This window comes from Coturnix japonica, chromosome 5 (genome assembly GCF_001577835.2).
Source record: "Coturnix japonica isolate 7356 chromosome 5, Coturnix japonica 2.1, whole genome shotgun sequence".
NCBI classification, from domain to species: Eukaryota; Metazoa; Chordata; class Aves; order Galliformes; family Phasianidae; genus Coturnix; species Coturnix japonica.
In genome coordinates, this window is record NC_029520.1 from 45,364,090 (window position 1) to 45,386,514 (window position 22,425).

A 22,425-nucleotide genomic window follows, 5' to 3' on the forward strand; every position below is an offset into this window, starting at 1 on the left:
ATGTCGTATGTATTGCCATTCATTTTATGTATGTATATGTGTGCATATATGTACATATATCCACATATATATTTTTAGTATTTTATATAGAGTGCATACCTTGAGGATCATTGAAACCTTTTCGGTTTCTTTACAACTTAACTGCTATGAAAACTAATATACTCTGCATTGCAAAGTACTTAATGAAATAGGTGTAATGTAACATGATACAGATAAAATAATATGGTCTGCATCTTATGTACTCTGTATATGATCTATGTGTGTTCTGTAAACTTTATATATAGTGATTATTTGTAACAGCACTTACAGGTTGTGCAGAGGCAGCACATCTGAATATTGTAGAGCAATCGTTTTAGGATGACGAAGTAGTCATGGTACTATCTCTCAAAGTAGTTTATGAAGCTGGCAGTTTCCAGTGATAAATTTATCTTAAATATTTGTCTTTAATACTCAACTGAGGGGAAATTTTGTGCTTATGAAGCTGTTTATGAAATACAACAGAAGTTTTAAATTATGGTTTGGGGAATAGGACGTTTTAGATTTTGTATGACTCGAGAGTTTTATTGTGCTTTATTTAGTGTAAAAGAAGACTGAAATACAATTTATGTTGTGAGTCTTGTTCATCTTTATTGTCTCTGGCATATCAAGTTCATTGGGTGGAGATATATGGCAGTTGTATAAAGCACTTGCTCTACTAAATGTATTCCTGACTTTTGTAAATTCTTAAGTAGATTTCCCTTCTCCCTACTGTTCTGCAACATGCATCCGTGAACCAAAATACGTAGTGTTGGTTCGATGTCTTGATGTACTGTTTCTTTGTAGGTTTAAAAGAAGTGGAATTGGCTAAAATGTATAAATTCTTTGTTGTCACAGGGAACAAATCAACAAATTAAAGCACATGAAGCCAGCTCAGCAGTGCAGCATGTTAACTTATTGAAAGAGTGGAGCAATGCTCTAGAAAATAAGGTATATCTTCTACTCACTTCTAATTTTCATTGATTTCTTTAAATCATATAGAAGTACTAGAAGCAGCACTATTTTTTTTCTGTTTAACAGCTGTTCAACAGCACAGCTAAAGCAATAGTAAGCTCCAAAAATATTCAAGCCACATAGCATAACTGTATCTTTGTTATTATAAAATGCTATGAGAACCTTGGCTTTGCAACTCCATATACAATTTTCCTCGTTGGTATCTTATTAATTAAAACACTCTGTTCACATAGATAAACTATCCAGTATTAAATGTCCTCCCTGAGCTATTTCCTTCAAAAGAGGGGTTCAGAAAGCTATGGCAGTGCTATGAGCTGTATTTCTGCTACCTCAGTATTTTTCAAGGAATTACATTATCAGAAATACCAGGTAATAAAGCAGTTGTTTACTTCATTTGTTTTTTTGCACTTGCTCTCCAAACTTAATGACCTGCAAAGGTTAATTAAATCATTGTAGATCACTTAAATTACTGTAAATCTTGCCATGACAGCTTCTGCTTTAGTGCTGGATCAGAGCGAAGTTCTCATTGCAGTGCATCCTTTTGGCATTGGTTTTTAGAATGTATGGTATTTGGAAATTGCTGGAAGTCACACCAGTAATAGCTCTGATCTTGTTAATAGTTTAAATGAACTAAAGTTTATTTGGAGAGCAGATGGTTCCATCTTTGATTTTAAAATAGAGAGTTTCAGTACAAGTCACTGCTTTCTTACATTTTTGAAAAAAGGTTAATGTGATACATAACTGTTAAAATACAGATATTTAATTTCATTTTCTTTTATTTTTCCATGGTGGTGGTAGGGATCCCAGAATTACTGGGATCATTCTACAATTGCAGGCACAAGAATCAGAAGGCCTTCAGGTTTTTCTAGAGTGATTTAAATGAGAATAACCATTCCAGTGATTGCTCAGAGGCCATTGTGTGTGTGGTTTCTGACTTCTGACATCTTGCACTAGATTGCAAACAGGGATTCAGCAGGCTTTGTCTAGAAGGCGCATTCTGCTCTTGGTCTAAGACAATGATCTCTCATGTATGAGTTTCCAACTGAACCCTGCGGCCACAGAGCATGTAGTTTTAAAGCAGAAGTTAACAGAAACAGCAAAATGTAATTCTGTCCCTGGTATATTAGCTCATGCTCAGCTTTTTATTCTGAACTCCTTTAAGGAAACTGTTGAGCTTGGGAGAGTGTAGGTTATGTTCACGTACAATTTTTACTGCATCTGTAAATGTTAGTTTGATCAATATCAATACTTCAGTTTGCTTTTGCACTTGAGCTTTTTTTTAATACAGGAACTACATGGGTTTTGGTTTTAACAGATACAAATCCATATCTTTAGTTCTTTCTTTTCCTTAGTTTGATTAAAATTATACCATTTGTTTTACACCATTGGAAGACAACAAGAAAAATAAAAGGCGTTCCCTGTGACTTCCAGAATAGATCATTATTTGCCTTCTGTCCAGAGAGGTGCATCATTATTTATAAAGTGCCCAGCAGTTTAATCTCTTTTACAGCTAAGGCAGTGTACACTTACTATAGCTGTTAATGTTTTCTTATTCAAAAAAACCCAAAAGATTTTTGGTTAGGACATAACTACTTATCATCGTGAGGTTTTTTGTTGTTGTTCTTGTTTTGTTTTGTTTTGTTTTTTCTTGTACTTTTTCACTTCCTGCTTTGTAGACTTCTTCCTATTCATAATAAAGAATTGAATCACTGGAAATCCCAAGACAGTGCCAACTTACCAGAATAACCACACATCATATGTCTGTGAGTTCTCTAGCGAGGAGTACTAAAATGACTCGTAACTTCATTGTTCTCTTTGAGGGGGAAAAAAAATGATGATTGCACTGAAGAAAGACAGTACAAAGTTAGCTTGGCTGGTCAATATCACAGAAATTTCAGCCCTGTTGAAATATTGCCCCTGGTTTCTGAGGGTCAGTGTTGTGTTAGGTGTGATCTCTGTGAATACATATGGTGAGAGGAGAAGAAATCGCCTAATCCCAGTCACCATATTGTGATATGCCCCCAACAGTGATGTGGGGGCATGCACGCTGAATGTCTTCAGAGCAGCAAAGCTTGAGCTGAGTTATGAGTTTGGTATTTGAATACTAGCAAAAAACAATTAAAAGCTGATTGGATTTAAAACAGACCACAGTGTTGTGGGACAAATTAAAACTCAGTGTTTTGGTCACTGTGATGGGACGGACTTGCAGGCCTAACTCCCACAGATTTTGTGGTGTTGGCATTGGAAACAAATGAATTTCAATTGGTTTTCTGGATTTTAACATAATTTTCTGGCTTTGTCCCAGTCTTAAGGAAATGTAGTATAAATTCTTCGTTGTTTTTTTAACATGTGACTTCAAAATGGGACCTGTCCGTTCTAATCCAATTCTTTGTAGTGTAAGAGGATTTCTTCCTTTCTTTTTTATTAAGCAATAACCAAAAGAATGGCTTTATTTGGAAAACTGCTGAATAAGAACACACTTTTTCCTCGAGGTATTGCAAATATGGCACAGTAAAGGACGAAGTTAGTTGCTGATGCACTTCATAAATGGATGTTGTGTCCTTTACCCTGTTTTCCATTTAATTATCCTAAGTTCCAAAGATTATGCCAAATATAGTTTGGAAACTGTATTTACTTAGCATTAAAGACTTTTTATTCACAAATTGCCACCATACTGCAATTACTGAGTTAGCATTGACAGCTCTGTGTGATTAAAGACTGCAAGACATAATTCTGTTTTTCTTACCTTCTGTAAAAGTGTGTGGAAAATTTGAGCACAAGACAAGCCCACATACTATAACTTGTACAAAAATGGAAATGTAAAGCTGATGACACAGAGTGTAACTGCCTGATGACTGGGAGGCCTGGGGAGGAAACAGTGAGAGATGAGGAATGTAAGGATCACAATTAACTAAAGAACGCTGAATCACTGAGGAAAAGGAGGATGTAAAAATTAAAGTGGCAACCCAGCAGATCTGAACTACGTGGGAGGCAGGCGTACTGGTTTAAATTTGCACTTATTCTTAGAAATTTTGTCTAGTACCTGGGAACGCATTACTTTAGCCTCAGGATTGTTTCTCTCTCTGTACTGGCAAAATTAGCTTTGTCTCATTTCTTTTGAACCTCTTCTGGTAGAGTTCCTTGTACGTAAGTTGCAGTTAGTATGTTTATATGCATATGTGCTGTGCTATATGGAAAAGTAGATAAACATATATAACATGAAGTATGGAATCTCTCTATTTCTGGACCCCTTTTTTAGTGAACGTGCTGAATGCCTGTGGGCTCTAACAGTCTATTTTGTCAACTTTAGTATAGGGATCAAAAATTATTTACCTTATTAAATAGCTTCTTGATACTAAGAATGTAGTGACATGTAAGTAATCCAGTGGTGTCTGATTAGAGGGCAGTTAAAGTATTGGAATTTTACAGTGGTGTCCACATTAGGGTTAAAAAAACTTCTGTGTATGTGCTGAGGGAGTTAGATCCTAAGAACATGAAGCATCCAGGTAACTGGTCTTAATGTGGATGGAATGCTTATCAGAAGATTTTAGTGGGTTGAGAATGGTATCACTTCCTATCCACATAAAGATCTAACTGTGGAACTAACCAGGATGTGTCCAAATGTTATTTTGGGTTGTTTATTTTCTACATTTTTGTTGCTTACTAATCTTGCCTAGGGAAAAATGAGATTTAAAAAAAAAAATAATAAGAGAAGCAACCCACCACTCCCCTTCTCCAAACCACATTAATGAATAGAGCAGAAAATAGTGTGTATATGCAGTAACAGAATATTTAACTGTATTGCTTTCATCTCCAAGGAGATGTATTATATGATATTCTTGTAACAAGGCCCATGTTTTAAAATCAGAATGAGTCATTAATGAATGAATTCATAAAATGTCAATACAGAGAGAGAATATAATCTGCAGTCTGTCTCTGTAGCTACTGGCTCTACTAGGAGGCAGACTGGGTTTTCCTTCAGATGCATGAATCTTTTGTATTCCCTCGTCTCAGGAGTTCTCATCACCATCACTCTGTGAAGCCAAACCAATGTCATTCAGACAGATTTTGTTCTGAAATTTGTACAGATCAGCATAGATAGGAATAGATGGGGAAGATGAATGGTTTCTTAATTAGCATTGTCTGCTCAGGGCTCAGGTGGTTTCTTCCAAACTCCAAGCCACAACTGAGTTAATGGTGGTTGTTGCACTAATGAGGCAGTCATAGTTTCACAACATGGTTGCAACCTAAGTAAAGGAAAGATTATGCTTAGATAAGTTCTGTTGCTGTTTCTGTATCCCATCTGTACTATTATCATCCAAAATTGTACCAGTACTACTCTGTGGAAGTGAAGTAGCTATCAGAAGGTAGTTCTGTTGGTCTTTGTTTATCTTTTGTTGTTGTTTTGTTTTGTTTGTTTATTTATCTATTTATTTATTTTAAAGACACACAGACAGGTTTCCTTAGGATCTCATTTCTTTCATGGGTGCAAGGTGGTAGTTTACAACAAATGAAATTATAGGTATTTTTAATAAACTCTGGCAGGAGTAATTGTAGAATTTTTTCCAGGTGGCCTTGCTCCAGAATGAAAGTTTGGAAAAGAACAAGAGTATACAAACTTTACATAATCAGATTTGTAGCTTTGAAATAGAAATTGAAAGACAGAAGGAAATGCTACGGAATAATGAATCTAAAATACTTCATTTACAGGTAAGAAATTTGGAATCTCCCCATTAAAGCAGAAATGGTAGTAGCTTCTGTACTGTACATTTACACTTGTGAAGTGAGGTGTTGTAAGTAAAAGGGGGCAGAGTTTAGCTTATTATAAAAGGTTTTCTGATTTCATTTTATTCTTGTCAGCAGCTGGCTTGTATCATTGGAAGAAGATACTTCACTAGAGAGCAGCAGTTGCCTAGGCTGGGTTAAAATGAAAAGCCCCATTTAAAAAAGGAGAATGATTAAAAACAAAGTTACAGATATTATCCAAAGAACAATCAAAACTGCTGTCAAACTAGAGGAAAAGATCTGCTTCTTAAAACTGTCATATGTTTAATACATTTAGTTATATTTCCTTTTCTTTGTATTTAAAAAGCTATTAATAATGAGTAAAATCAATCTGATGTGGAATCCCAACTTAGCACAGAGCATGTGAATACTCCTTATAAAAATCAGTATTTTGGTTATCCTTTGAGCTTTCTGAGGAAAATGTGTCTATATATTCCTTTGCCAGTAGGTGTGAGCTTCTTTTTCTGTAGTCTGAATCACCTGGCCACAAACCAGTGTCAAAGTAGAAGTCCTCTGGATGTACTAGCATGGCTCTCGGTCCAAACTGACATCTTTTGCATTCAGATGGATTCAGATTCATTTTGGAACTCGAATACTGGGAAATTGTGTTTAGTGTCCATGATGTGGACTGCAGCTAGGGAAACCTCAGGAGATAGTTAACAAGCTGTTGTGAAGGTATTGCCCTACACATTACCCTAGTATATCTGCTGCTACAATATCAGATATGTTTTAGCATCTACTTTAAAGGAAATTAAATCAAAGTATTTCCTTCACTTACTATTCACTTCACATTTTGAACTAAAGATGTTACAATACTCAAGAAAGGTTTAAGTCTCCAGCCTATTGCTTGAGTTCTGCAGCAGCAGGGAGAAATCATTATGGCATTTACTCTTGCCATGTTCTCTTCATGTGGTAACCGGTCTAGCCTGCCTTAGTCATTGTTGCTTGGTCTGATGATAGTTTGGGATGTGGCTGCATGCTTACAGTTTTTCATTCTGACACTGGGAAACTAATCCATGTTTGTATTGGTATTGCCAATTGAATCTGCCTGGAGGTAAGTTGATTTGTAAGCCTGGGTTTCTACATATGCTGGCTCAATAACCTATGATGAGAGGAAAAACAATCTTCATGATTCTTGATGACTGATTGCTAGTTCCAGTAGCTTCACCAAGAGAGGTCATATCATTAGCTGTTATTTTGTGGAAATGAACTTTTGTATGCAATATCTACTCATTTTTATGAGTGTATGGAATCATAATAGTAAGCCAAGCCTTAAGCTGAGTGTGGACATGAAATATGTAAGAAAAAAGGCATAAATAATTATAAAATTATTATTAGTAGTATAAAATTATTTAATAGGTAATACATTCCTTCAAAGAAGGGAGGATGCACAATTTGTTTCTCCAGTCAAATCTGTACTTGTACTTTTCTTGTGTGTTCTTTTGCCGTTCAGTTTTGCTCTGTCACTTGCAGGAAAGTGAGATTAGGAACATCTGAGATGGAGCTACAAATATGGTTTTCTTCAAATTTCCTCATGAAATTGCTGAATTCTTTTAATAAATAACAGTGTGAAAATTCTGAAATAGTATATTAAAAAACAAAAAACCTAGATAAAAATCAATATCCAGAAGAGCCCTGAATAGTTTTTTCAGGCACATAATTCTGAGTTAATGATCTGGAGAGGTCAGTTGCACGAATAAAAAGTTCGTTCAGAAAATTGATATCTACTTGAAAATTTATGAGTACAGTGTGAGATATCTGTGTGCTTTCTAATGGCATAATTAGAGAGAGTGAAATTCTCCTCTTCTGCATTAAACTCAGATTTAGTGCACCAGCATCTCCTAGCATGAGGGAGACTGTGTCCCTGTGGGGTAAAGAGATAGAGATCCCTCTGCTTAAAAAACAAACAAACATGGAATACAAGTCTGTTTGTGATTATTCTGTATCTTTTGAATTCACATGAAGAGGTGGAGGAGGTAAAAGGCTACACATTTGTCAACAAGAAGCTTCAACTCCACCTTGGTTGTACATTTACAAAGGCAGAACATTGCACACATGTTGATGGAGAGAAGTTGTTCCCTGGTGGCAGCTTCTGAAAAACATTCTCCCCAGAGGAAAACAGCCTACAACTCTTCAGCACCTTTGAAACTTTCCCAGTTTGTCTAAGAATGTGTTCATTTATTTTGTTTGGTACTCTGTTGATGTTAAGAGGGCCCAGTCAGAAATGAGGGCACTCTGTGTGAGGTATTGTATAAATCCTTACGCTGTTCTTGCCTTGGAGAGTTCATGGTTTGTGTGAGTAAAGGGAAAACATCAGACTTACACACATCTTACATTTACTTCTCCATGTTAGCTGTGAACTAATGTCTAAGTCCAATGGCTCTGGTCTCAAGGTGTTCATTCATACCATTCCATTGAGTGTTTCCTTTTGTATGTTTAGCAAATGGCTGTTTTCTAGTTTATTTTCTGCTGATTGTCAGTCCAAGAGAAAGGATGTGACTGTTGGTAGCTAATGATAAGTATGTCCAGGAAAGCTGCCATAATTTTGCAAGTTATATATATCTATATATAAAAGCTTGTTTTAAAACACCAACATAGAAATAAGTGGTTAAACTTCGAATGTGTTGGATTTCTCAATGGTTTTGGGTCACAACAGAATAAAACACTCCAAGAAGAACATGATTTTGCTGGCTGGCTTGACAAATTGACAGCCATCAATTAATCATTACAGACTTATGATATAACTGCAACCACATGATTAAAAGGCAAATGTTTAAGAAAGGAATTGAAGGTTTCGTAAGGCAAAAGGGTTTTCCCCGTCAGTGGGGAACACTGAGTCCATATGGCTTATAAGAATGCAAATGCAAACTATTTGCTTGTTTTGTACCCAAACATAATTTTTTTTAAAGAAGTGAAAAGTAATTTTTGCACATTGGCACTGTATAATCACAACTGTAAAGTTAGACTTGGAATTTAACTGTAGGTGGTAGCAAAAGTAGTTTCTTGACTCAAATATTTCTGTTACCGCTTGAACTTTACATCTGAATATGGGGTTCTGGCTAAAATTCCTGCTAGTCAAAATTAGCTGTGACGAGATTAAGTACTATGTATTTCTTATGTCAGGTTTGAGATAGGCTTGGGGAGTATGGTGTCCCTTAAAACATACTGAGGTGCTTGCAATATTCCTGTTTTTGGGAATACCGGTCTTTTTATATATATAAACAATATATCTAATATCTGTAATATTGTATTGTATTTCATGACTTACTAAAATCAGATGTTGTGGGTTTTTTTCTTTGTTTTCTTTAAAATGAACAAAAAACACAAAAACGACTAATGAATTCAATAAGCAAGCACCTTCAGGATGTGTGGTTTATTGAATTTAGGAAGTAAGGGTGGGAATTTCAAAGTGCTTAAGGGAGGTAGCAGTGCTAGTTCTGCTTATGCAATGTAGAGATTTTGCTCCTAACGATATGGCCACTTGATTCACTGTACTATGTTATGTGCCCATACTATGTTACTTAAGTTCTCTAAAATACCCAATAAATACCAGCCCGTAATACCAGTGTAGAGGCATTTAGAATATTGTTCTTGCATTGTAAAGCTTTTTAAAGAAATCTTTAGAGAAAAGCACTCTAACAGTCCTTTTTTTTTTTTTAAATATTTGTGTTAATAATTCTGATAGTGCTCCAATTTTTTGTTATTTCAATATTTGTAAGTGAAACTTGTTTATACTGGAAATGCATCTTATTATGAATATACATCCTTGTTTGTTCTGCATAAATTATGTCTTTTTGTTATTTGGGTTTTTTTCTTGTAACTCTTAATTTACTGTTTCACAAAGCGAGTGATAGACAGTCAAGCAGAGAAACTGAAAGAACTGGACAAAGAAATCCGTCCCTTCCGACAGAACTGGGAGGAGGCTGACAGCATGAAGAGCAGTGTAGAATCCCTCCAGAATAGAGTGACTGAGCTGGAAAGTGTTGACAAAACTGCAGGGCAAGGAGCTCGAAATACAAGTAAGTGTAAACACGATGGACTGAATGATTTGGTAGTGCTGTGAAAGGGAAAAGGATATCCTTTGTATGCCAATTTTGTTATCGTTTTCCTATGGAAACATCGGTAATTCTGATTTTTCTGATTCGTGCGTAGGAAATGATTCAGTCGCTTCAGTGTTGTGACATTAATTCCAAGCTGTTTCTTAGGCTTAATTCTTTTATGTTGTTTTCTTGACCCTTGTCTTGGTTACAATATTATAATTCATTATAAACACTTCTTGAGCTGATATTTGAAGCCAGTAGCTTTCAGCATTTTCTTTAAATGCGTTCTCAACGTATTGAAAAGTCAATTTTCTATTCTTTGTTCTCATCCATGGCTAGATTAACATCAGTATTATCCAGCTGAACTGACCTGCTCTGCTGTCTGTTACAGAACTGTATTTGATCTAAAGAATTATTATAAGATGCACTTGAGTATTAAGGTTGTTGTCATACTTGCTGAATAGTATACATCATATATCAGGGTTTAAATAATGAGGCCAAAGAACTTAACATTTAAGTGGATGTGTATAGAACAAACCCGCTTCTCAGTATTGTATGTTGATCAGTCTTGTCAGTACGCAAAGGGTAAGAGATTACTTCTCATGCAAGGGAAAAAGGACAGCCTTCCCTCCCAAGTAAATGTCCATATAAAGCAAAGCTAAGCTTGAATTTTCCATTCTGTTGTCATGTACTTTAGACAAGGTGACTACTACATTTCTCAGACAAGTAATTTGTGAGAAGAATATTTTATTTTGAGTAATTGGTGGGTGAAATTCCCTTTGAATTTCAGAGGGATTATGTAGGAACTGTGAGTCCTTCCAAGGCTAATAAGCTACAGGTTATGCTACCAAGTATGTTCTCAAAATACAGAAGCATCTGTTGCTCACTGGCCAAACACAATTTTTGATGATTTGAATAGTCAACTCATACTGAATGCATCATTAACACCCACAAATGTAAAAATCCTAATTAACCTAGTTTCTAGCTGGCAAACTTGGCAGTGGAAGTTGTTTCAAAGGAGACCAAATGTGGCTTGGTTCTTGGAGAAGAATATGTTTGCGTATGCACTGACAGTATTGCTGATCAATTTTTACAGTCTTTAGGAAAAAGCCTATTTTCTTACCCCTCATCCTCTCCATTTTCTAACAGGCATGCTAGAGACACAGCTCAGCAGGCACGATCAGATGCTGAGCGTTCATGATATTCGGCTGGCTGACATGGACCTCCGATTCCAAGTTTTAGAAACTGCTAGTTACAATGGAGTGTTAATTTGGAAAATTCGAGATTATAAACGTCGGAAGCAAGAGGCAGTCATGGGGAAGACTCTCTCCTTGTACAGCCAACCCTTTTACACCGGATACTTTGGCTACAAGATGTGTGCCAGAGTTTACCTTAATGGAGATGGCATGGGAAAGGGGACGCACTTGTCGCTGTTCTTTGTCATAATGCGTGGAGAATACGATGCATTGCTTCCTTGGCCATTTAAACAGAAAGTGACTCTCATGCTAATGGATCAGGGTCCGTCTCGGCGCCACTTGGGAGATGCTTTCAAGCCAGATCCAAACAGCAGCAGTTTCAAAAGACCCGATGGAGAAATGAATATTGCCTCTGGTTGTCCACGCTTTGTGGCTCAAACTGTTCTAGAGAATGGAACGTATATTAAAGATGATACTATTTTTATTAAAGTCATAGTGGATACATCGGATCTACCAGACCCCTGACATACGGTCGGGGAGGCAGATTTAACAGAAGACAACTCCATTTGGGGGTTTTATATCAGTTTGTCTTCAATCAGAGGTCCTAAAGCTCACAGAACCACCTTGTGGAACAGATGGAAGAGTTTGAAGGCATAACTGCATAGGGTCCAAATGAGAAAGTAGCAACACATTAAGAAATCATACCATGGTGTATTTTTTTAATAGAACTAGCAACACTTAAACTCTGAAGAATCACTTATCCCTCATGAGGATAATGATTATGGTCAGAGAGTATTTTTGTTTTGTTTTGTTTTTTTTTAACTTATTAATGATCCAGTCCATTGGAGGTGAAAAGACATATACAGTATGTGCTGAATAAATTACTGACTTTTATTTCTTTAAGCTAGAATACAAACATACATTCACATGTGGGCTAGCTGGAAATTGTCAGCATGTTAAAAGAAGAAATGAAGTAATGTTACGATTATATTATTTGAAAAAACTGAGGTGCAATCTTGTCTGAAATATAGTATATTGTCTTTTTAAGGCCTCATCTGGTCTCTGTTTTAATAATTACTTTGTAAGGAGATCTTGGAAAAGTATCCATGTCTTCTCAACAGTATCTGAATCCAAATCATATTTTTATTTAAAGTTCTATTGTTACAGAAAACATTTTATTTTAAAACTGTTGATAGACTGATATTTCTTGGAAGAAAAATAGAAGAAATCAAACACTGGTTATCACTTGTGATAGGAAAAAAAACTATTCAATTCTGTTATTTCTCTTTAGAAATGTAAACCTACAATATATGTCGTAATTAATGACACTATTTCAAAATTAAGGAAAAATCACTCATGGATGCTGTGCATCATTATCAGATTTATAATTGTTTTCACCCTAAAATAGGGCATTTGTTGAACTTTGGAGTTCTAAACGGAATCCTGTACAGTTTTTAAAGTTCTGCCCCATGCTTTCCGATCAAGCTATATATGTTGCAAATAATGCTGTCAGCAGTATATAGTATTTTCAGTATTGGGGAGGAGGATTAGCGCTGAAAAAGCCTACATGTTTGTTCTGTACTAGCAGCCATTGCTTCTTAAGGACAAATCAGCCATGTCTTAATGCAGTGATGGTGGCTTGCATGCATACATGTGCCTTAGATGTGCTGTGCTGCTTATAAACCATAGCTTTTTATTCAGATTAATTCTGATATCTGAGATAGTAGTTTAATTGGACTTCAGGCATAATGTTTAGCCTTGACTTCAAAGCCCTTAGGCACCTTGTGGTGTTCAAAATATAAGCCAAAAGCCAAACTCCATTCCTTTGGCTTTGGGAGCTTCTGTGACCTGGCCATGGCAGAATCCACTCTACACAGGTGCCAAAACGTTATGCTCAGTGCTCCTATGGAGCTTGGACTAGACAGTCTCCATGGCCAGCATGAAGGAGGGCAACATTTTTCCTCTAATGCCTGCGGTCGTAAGGCGGCATCACTTTAAACAGACTCATCCGGGGAACTCTGTGGGGCTGTGAATGTATGTGCTCATGGCAGCTTTTCTAACAGGGAATGCACGGGCTTCTTTATTCTAACAGCCTGAACTTTAGTGGAAAGCATTTGCTAGCACTGAAACATGCTGATTGCAACCTGCTGTGTTCATCTGCTTCTATTTAATAGTCTGTGACAAGCAAGTCTAGTGACATAGCCTGACTGTGGTGCTTTTTAAAATCCAGGAACCGCTTAAGCAGAGCAGGCTTGCACTGCTGTGGTAAGCCTCTGTGGGCTCGAAAGGAGATGGTGCATCTTAGCCTTTATAATGTCAGGTTGTATCGGCTTTCTGCTTTTTTGAGGCATAGTCACAATTTTTTTGTCTAAGGTGCAGTTGAATTCATGCCTTTGTATTCCAGCTTGTCTTTGCTGTTGTCTTTTTTGGCTGTGCCTTCACACACAGTGCCTGCAAGAAGTATTTATGAATATACAGTGCATGCTAAGTGATCTTCATGGGTTTTCCAGGCACCTGCTAGAATACTGCCTGCTGCTGACCATCACGATCGTCAGTAGCAACTTGTCTTCCTTTCCTTGCCTTCCATTGTCCAGGTACTGTATTCCCTTTATGGTACATAGCTGTCAACAGGTGCAAGCTAAAATATGGAGGCACATGCTAGCATTTAATTTCTAGCACACGAGGAGGACGTTCTGTACAAGAGATAAATATCTATAGATATACCTGCATCTATATCTCTAGATATAATTCAATGGCACTTGCAGTTTTATGCAGGCTGCATAAGCAAACCCATCACTTATGCTTTAGGGCGAAGGTTCACTCGATTCGTGTCATTTTAATAATTGTGAATGTAGGCAGCTGAGCTTTTGTGTATGTGCATCACAGAATTTTACTGAAAACAGGATTCCCAAGTGGAAATGTCCAAAGGACTCTCCTCCCATTGCTAATGCATGTCTTGCAAACTTAAATGAAAATGTTTGGCCATCTCAAAACAGTTTGTATCCTGTTTCAATCTGGGACTTGGAGGAGATTTCTAGTATTAAGCAGGGCCCAGCATATTCTGCAGATTTGTGGCTACAGTTTCCAACTCCTGTGATAGAATTGTGCTTTTAAATCCAGGCTCCGAAAGAGGAGGAAAAAAAGAGTTTCCAGCCTTTGTGACTGAAAGAGGACTTTGAAACTTGTGAGAAGTGTATGCTAATAGGGAAGTCTTCCTGAGTCTGCACACAGCCTAAACTAGTAGCTTTAAGAGATCTGAATATCTCCTCTTAGCGGGATATCGACTCAGAAACTTCAGAGAGAAGTTTAAATATTGACACTGCTAACTATATTAATGCCGATCACTGTAGCAGAAACATCAGTCACTGTTGTTATTTCACAGATCTCTATGCTGCTTTCCACATCTCCCAAGTGCCAAAAGCACCAGCTGCCAGAATCTTCAGCTTCACTTGGGCAGCTTTTATAATGCAGTAATGTGCTATCGATATAAAAATATTTTTGCATATATGCTTTTTATCACAGTTAATAAAACGGAGGCCTACTGCACTTACTTTTTAAAACTACGTGAAGCTGCCAGAGAATTTCCAGTTTGACAACCCTGCGTACTGTGAAATCCGGGATCTGGCTACACAAATGTATACACCGCCTGCTGTGGAATACCTGAAGCCTTGACTGTAACACTCCTCTTTCCGCAGAACTCACAGGCTGTCTCTGCAGAGTTCTTACTGTGTACACAGAAATCTGTTTCCTCTACTTTCCAGCAAGGAGTATGTAGCATTTTGTGATAACGAGGCCACTGTATATTCTCCAAATTGAAAAGAAAGATACCTGGTGCTTTACTCAACACTTTAAATTATTTAGGTTTTTTTTTTTTTTTCTTCCATCATTTAAATGCCCTTTGTCATTATTTTAAAAGTACGTATTTCTGACCCCAATATCCAAAGTTTTCAGGGTCAGTCTATTCTAAATAGTTAATAGAGCAGCGTTCTGCCCCCAGATGTTCCCTGGTGTCCCTGGCTAACCCATGTGGTGTGCCATTATCACAAGGGGTTCCAAAGTATTTGTTACGACAAACAGTGTTTCTTCATCAGAATCTTCTTTTCCCTCTGCTTAGTAGATCTTAGCGGCGCACAACCGAAGTCTCTTGCTGGTATTCTTTCTTAATGATGACACTCCAAGTGATGTACGAGCCTCTTTCATTTCCAGCTTTCCAAAGGGAGATGCCAGTGTGTAAGAATCTGGCTGTTGCCCATTTTGTGCACCATTCAGCACAGCGAGTGTGCATCTGTTACTTAGAAAGTCTCGAATTCTAAACAGGATGAAACAATTTCAGTTTTAAGACCAACTGTGATTATTATGATTGACAATGTCTGTGTTACTCCTCTGATCTAATTAAAGGGGTCTTGTTTCAGTTACTGTCTACATGATACACCTTCAACTGCTGACTTATGATATGCAATGTTGGTTTCGGCCTCGTGCTTTTAATGTTCTTCACAGAGAGAATGTGCAATAGGAAAACAGGAAGGGTGGCATAATTTTGATGGATAAAAAAATGTGGTGGGTAACGCATCTTGCTTTCTTATAAATATGAAATACTGTTTATTTCCTTTTCCAGTGCATTAACCCGCTTAGAAAAGGGAAGTTGTGGATATGTGCCTGTTTTTTCTGCCTGGTGAATTTCTCAGATGCAGAGATGGTAGAGATTTTTGTTAGCTGTAATTTAAGCTGAGCCCATAAGTGTTAGGTTGTGATCGTATTGCTCGTGTTTCTCAGCTTGCCACAATTTCGGCTTGTTCAGTTGGAGTATAAAAGGTACCACCTATTTGTATCTGTATTCCATCATGTGGGACAGGCATTTCACCAACAATGCAGGGTGTCTGTTTTTGTTCTGTGTTCACAACACTGGTGCTGTTCAGAGAAGTGTGTAGGGAGTGATAAGAAAAGCTGCCTGAACCGCAGAAGAATGAGAAGTGTTACTGCAGTATTGATGCCTTGTTATGATTTAACTATGCAAATATACAAATAGGTGAGAGGGAAAAATTCTTGGGTTGCATACCTGGTCTCATAGCTTTTGCTCTTTAAAGTACTCATTGTTTTGTAGGTACATATATGTACACACAGACATGCATGCACACATATATGCAAAGCCTTTTTTCTTTATTCTTTTAATGTAGAAGTGATGAAACAAAACCCTTTTCCCCCAAGATATACCTGATCAAGTGGTGCAAATATAACTTGCTCCTGCTAAAGGAGGATCTGGGCTAAGGGCAATCTTTGGATTCCCATCTTTCAGGTCTGAAGTCTTGTATATAGCAAACAAACCAGTGACTGACTGGGAAAGGGAGCAAACTGTGTAGCCTTTCTGGAGACCTTGGAATGTCACTTCTGACCTGTCCTTCCTCATACTCAGCTAGTTAGGAGATTTGTGCATTTGGAACAAACACAAAGACAGACAGCTTGTTAAATGCAAATCCACTCTTAAAAAAAATAATAAGTTAACAGGGGATAAAAGAAAATAGAAAACATCTGGACACCTTCTTACAATTTGTATCCCATTCAGTCAATATCTCTATATTCTGATTGACCTAGAAGTTATGGCTACTGCAAGAAAAATGATCAGTTCTGGAGTTTAGTCTGAGTAGCTTTTTGTGCTGTGTACAGGGCAGTAAGTGCTCTGTGTCTGCAGGCATTCTCTTATAGCAAGTACCATTCCTCTGCTGGAAAAGGGAAATTGAGGCTGAGATGTGACTTGCCCAGAGTTGCATAACAAATCTGGAGCTGAGGCTAAGTGGAAGGTTCCAGTTCCGTAGTGTCATCTTCCAATCACTAGGCTCTACTCTAAATACAATTGCCTTTCAAAGGAACTAAAAAGTTGACGTACCTTAAAGGCCCACATCAAGACAGTAAGGGCTAGAATACAAGCTGTCATGATTTGGGGTTGTACGTGGATGGCAGCCTGTATGTTGCTACCAACATAGCTGTGCTTTGCCCAGCCTGTGGAGTGTAAGGCCAGCACAACATGTTGATGTGAATCATTGCAGCAAATGTGTGTCCCGCTCTCTTTGTTCAAAAGCACCCAACAAAGTCTCTTGATTGTCCTCTCAACAGGAGGGTGAATGATAACATTTTACAGTGGATTAATCTTGGCTCTGCCAGCCTGTGGTGTTGCTGACCATTTCTTGATGTTTGTTTTCCTTCCTTTTCTTTACACTGAAATATGGAGGGCTTAATTGTTCTTTCCCGCCTCTTAATCCAGGCCTTTGCTGAGAAGCACCAGATAACAAAGGTTGTGGAAAACTGTGGAATTCAGGGACATCTTCTTGAGATTTAGAAGAGTAGAGATAGACAAGATGTAAAGGATCTGACTATTCCTATTTCTCTTCTAATTTATGGGCAAGACTGCAGCTTCTGTCTTCCATTTCACGATCTTAGTGTAGATACTAGGCTGTGTTTATTTGTTTTATCTTTTTTCTCTCCAAGTTAGGATTAGTTCCTTAGGGTTCAAATAAGTTCTAAATTTCACAGAGGAGCACCTGAACCAAAATCCTGGATCCAAACATCCCAAACTTGACGTGACATTCAAATCTGGATCCCGACTCTGTGGCTTACTAACCTACCCATTCAGGGTTTGTTGTCTCTGTGTGGTGTTTGTGTTTTTGGTCCTTTGGAACTAAGCTTTTAATTTGGTTGCCAGTTCTGCAAGGACTTTTTAACTTCTTAGCGATGCCGGTGTTCACACGCTCCATTGCTGGCAGTGTGATGCGTAGTGATAAAATTTGACTCTGTCTAAGGGTTACTGAGATAAACCAGCATTATCATTCGTAAGGGTCATTTTCTTGCGTAGTGTTCTGAGCTTCGGATAAGAAAATAGCTCACGTCTGAAAGGACACATCTTCCAACTATGACCTGCGTCACTGGCAGAGAGTTGTATAATCTGTACTTGTGGAATGGGAAGGTACAAGCTTCCATTGTTGCTGATGCACCATTGTGATCCGCCCATTTTGTTTTTCTTAGGGCTGATGTTTGGTTGATAACATTTCTTTTTTTTTTTTTCAGTTTTATAGAAAGCAAACAAACAAAAAATAAAAACCAACGGGAAAGTTCAGGATTTTTTTCTGTTCTATGAGCTGTAAAACTCCAATGATTGAGTGGTGATTATAGAGCTGTGAAAAGCACCCTATTATGAGGTGATGGGCTAAAATTGGGTCCATATCTCTTAGACAAGGAGGATAACCTTTAAGATCCGCGGAACAGCGTGTAATAATTGGGAGAACTAAAGCTGACATTTGTTTCCAAGAAATTCTGTAAGAAATATCTATGGGAAAGACATCCGTGATGGAGAGTAACGTACAAATTAACGTGTTGAAGACTCGTGTAACCATTTCTTTAATCTCATACTCTTTAGTGAACGGTACACTTGTGTTCAGTTTTATGATCAAAAACAAAGACCAAAGAAGGCCAACCTCATTTGATTGTGTATATTCTGCCTGTCTTAATTATCAATAGCTGTAAGGATACAGTGCAAGTGATCTGGTAACCAGTGATTCTTGTCCTTTTCTTTTAGGGGGGGAAAAACAATTTTAAAATGTATAATTTATTGCTCAGCAATAACCATGTTGTTAAAATAATAATAATAATAATAAACAACGACAACAACAAGAATTAGCAACATGTCTTAATTTCCCGATAGCATTACTATGTGTTGTATTTCAGTTGACTGTATATTGTGTTTTTTGTATTTATTTGTGTTTGGAGGTCTTGCTATGTCTTTTTTGTGTTCAAATGCTAATAAACAAGGACAGCGTGTAAGAGTATAGAATGCGAAACTCTGAAATGCTAAACTGTGTTACTAAAGGAAAAATAAATCTAAGTAGGAAATGGTTTTTAAAGAAAAAAACACAAAACCAAAACCCAACCCGGTGTGTTGAATCTGAATGGTTGCTGCCTTGCAGGCAGGGTAAGGACGCATGGCTTCGATGTACCCGCAGCTCAGTGCTTCACACACCTGGCAGCCCTTCGTCACGGCGCCTTCCTTCCTCTGCTGAGGAAACCTGCTATAAATGGTACAGAGCCCTACTTTGCATGGTTAGAACAAGCCAGGCAGTGCTGTTCGTCCTGATGTCACTGTCAAGAGTCCTCAGGTAAATGCAGTAGGAATAGTTGGAATGGTTTTTCACGCACTTTGTTTCACCGAAGGGGAGGTAATTGCGGCCTCCATGTCTTTAGCGTAGCTTTGATTTTAGTCATGATTCTCATTTGTGCATCTTTCTTCCCTCCACTCAGAAAGGTATTTAAGGGCTGTGTGCATGTGTGAGAAATCATGTGTGGCAGTGCAGTCTGTGCGAGTCCCGTGGGTTTGAGAGGGGCTGAAGCTGTACTGTTTGCAGCATGTTCCACATACAGGTTACCTTCAAGCAGAGCCCTCTTAAGGAAGAACATTCTTCACTTTCCCCAAAGCTCATCCTAGTTCTTTCTTTGGAGCTGCTCACACTTGGTGCTGGTGCTCTCACAGGACAGGTGGAGAAGCAGAAAACTGCTTTAAACTCAAAGGCAAACACTGACTCACTCCTAGCATCCCTTCTCCTCCCCCAGCCATGGATCATAATTGAAGTGATCCATTACTCTGTGCCTGGCAAGGAGCTGGTTTTATAGGTGCTTTTTCCCGTTGACAGGTAACAGAAGGCACCTTCCAGCTTTATGGCGTGCTTTCCTCAGGAAGGCAATGCATTACCTGGGTGACAGCAGCGTGCCAGTTCTGGAGAGCTGGGCAGCAGGTGACAGCAGGGCAAAGAACTCTTGGTCTGGACTACAGAGGGTGCTGTGCAGGCGTGCACACTGCCCAGAGCTAAGCATGGTGCTGGGCTCATCCCCTGAGAGAATTGTAGTTTAAAGAACTGCAGGGGGAGTTTTTTATTTCTTTTTAATGTTTTCTGGCATTCCAAACCTTAGGTTTGCTCACTGTGACTGGTGAGGATAAACGTTCTCGAAACTTCTGACTTCCTGCCCTTTTCAGGTGGTTTTGAGAACTCCTGTGCTCACCAGGACAGCCTGCCTCAACGTGGTGAAGTCCCGGAGCTGTGTGAGGAAGGGGGAAATAGCTGCTGAGCAAAAGAAGTGGTGAAAGAGGTGATTTCCACTTCCTTCCCCAGTGCACTTGTTCCATGAGTCAGGTGTGTCACTGTTTCCTGCCCTGCTGGCTTCAACCCTGAGGGCTGGCACTGCTGCTCAGTGCCTGGTTTTATCTTGTGCTACACCACACCTAAACAGGCACCGGTCCCCAGCTCTCCTCTCTCCCCTCTCTCCCCTCACTTGTGAATTGGATTAAGAGGTGTTTGGCCACGATTTGTGGTAGTTACAGCTGGTAAAAACTTGTGTTTTGACAGCATGGCTGTGCTGATTAGAGGCAGGAGTTGTTTGCAGACATTGCTGTGGCACTCAGCTGCTGCTTTGTGCCAACACAGCAGCTCCTGCAGAGATTATTTAGATCAGCCCTGGCTGATGAAAACAGCATCTGTCTGAGGGAGGTTGATGAGATGCCTCCCAATGTGCCTTGTGACATCAGCCAGCAGGAGCACAGCTGATGCTGGAGCTGGTCCGCAGTTATTGCCCTCTTAGCAGGTGTCTTAGGGTAGAAGGTGGAGGCCGGTAAGTGCTGTCAGTCCCCAGGGCCTATAAAGTAATCTTATCTGAGCTCAGGGGCTAATTAATGCATATAGCAGGGATTTGGCTCAGGAGTGGAAAAACAGGCTGGGGTGCTGAGATCCCAAATCCACCAATAATGTAGTTTTGTAACCATCCATTGCCCACATGCAGGGAGCCCTTGATTTCCTTCTTGTGGCTCCAAGATAAACAAGTACAGCTTCAAGTGGTTATTGGCATCCCACTTGTCCTTCCTCCTCGAGCCCAAATGGCCACTTCACTATCACCTGTGCTCAGTGCTGCTCTTCCCAGTGATGTTAGAAAGCGCCTGTGCCCCTCCAGCCTTCCTGCTGCAGCACAAGGCTCCATTTCCCCTTTGGAAAGGCTCCGGTCTCCTTCTGAGCACTGGGTGCAGGTTTGGGTGCCACTTAAATGACTTAAAGCCATGAGAGTGTGTCCAAAATGAGGGCTATGAAGATGGAGAAGGATCTGGATGGAGTGCAAGGTGTATGAAGGGTGACTGAAGTCATTTGGTTTGCTCAACCCAAAGCACAGGGGGCTGAAGGGGCCTCATGGCAACCTGCAGCTCCTCACAGAGAGGAGGAAAAGCACTGAGCTCTGCTCTCTGTGACAGCGGCATTTAGAGGGTTGTGGGGCAAGTTGGAGGCATGTCACCCACCGTGGGGTTTGTTATTCACAGCAATCAGTGCTTTGTGCCACCAAGCACAGCACTGAGCTCCCTTCCCAGCCAGGAAGTGCCATGACTGGGAACTGCCATGGCAGGAGAAGCACCTTGTGTTGCTTGTTTCTGCTGCAGACTGTGACTTGCAGTGGGAAGGGATGTGTTTGTACAGCAGGGAAATGCAGTGGCATAGTGTTGAATGGCTAAAGGGAATGGTGCCTCTGTTTCTAATACCAGTTTACAACTTGTTGCTGGGAAGGCCAAGCATCTTTGTGTGTGGTTTTCCCACTCCTCAATGCCAATGTTCTCATTCTCCCTGGAGCACTGTAAAGCCATAGATTGGGTTGGAAGGGATTTTAAAGACCATCCAGTTCCAACCCCTTTGCCATGGGCAGTGACACCACCCACCAGCTCAGGCTGCCCAGGGCCCCAGCCAGCCTGTCCTTGGGCACCTCCAGGGATGGGACATCCACAGCTTCTCTGGGCAGCCTGTGCCAGGCCCTCACCACTCTCAGAGTAAATAATTTCTTCATAATATCTAATCTAAATCTACTCTCTTTTAGTTTAAACCATTGCCCCCTGTCCTGCCACATACCCTTCCAAAAAGTCCTTCTCCAGGTAGTCAGAGCCTGTGTAGAGAGCGTGCTGCAAGCAGCAAGGAGTAAACCTGATAATCTTCAGGCCGGGGCAGTAGCTCTCATTTCTGAAGATCAATTTCTGCTTCCTTTCATCTTTATTTCTCTCTGTGCCTCTGCCTGACCCAAAGCTCGCTCTCACTCAGCCCCCTGTTGTGGCTGTAGCAGAGAGGTGGGAACTCCAGTCCCAGAGAGAAATGCAGAGCAAATATCAGGCTGTTCTGTCCCTCAGCTCCCAGCCATCATACAGCAGTGAACAGTGTTCCCAAATCAGGTTTCTCTGGGACCTTCCACCTGCTCCAGATGTAGTGCAGGATGCTGAGGCCATGGACAAGTGTGTGCCCTGCCCTCTGCACACTGCAGGCCTTTCTTCAAGCTGTTACTGCTGAGCATCTTGGGTGTACACATCTTCTGCCTTTTAAACTAGAGATTTCGGTGCAGCCAGCTTTCACCTGATG

General features: G+C 39.4%; 1 protein-coding gene across 9 annotated transcripts in view; it reads left to right on the forward strand.

Annotated features, from left to right (window-relative positions):
* The window catches only part of TRAF3 (TNF receptor associated factor 3), a 64,597-nt gene extending 45,770 nt beyond the window's left edge, over positions 1-18,827 (forward strand). For 6 of the 9 annotated variants that reach the window (XM_015865640.2, XM_015865639.2, XM_015865638.2 and 3 more), the window contains 4 exons: positions 874-966; positions 5,560-5,700; positions 9,620-9,794; positions 10,965-18,827. In XM_015865640.2, the coding sequence (XP_015721126.1) occupies positions 874-966; positions 5,560-5,700; positions 9,620-9,794; positions 10,965-11,536 (981 nt within the window). In that variant the 3' untranslated portion in view covers positions 11,537-18,827. The remainder of the gene's footprint in view (positions 1-873; positions 967-5,559; positions 5,701-9,619; positions 9,795-10,964) is intronic. The other 3 variants (XM_015865646.2, XM_015865647.2, XM_015865648.2) reach the window with 2 other exon arrangements.
* The last annotated feature ends 3,598 nt before the right edge of the window (positions 18,828-22,425 follow it).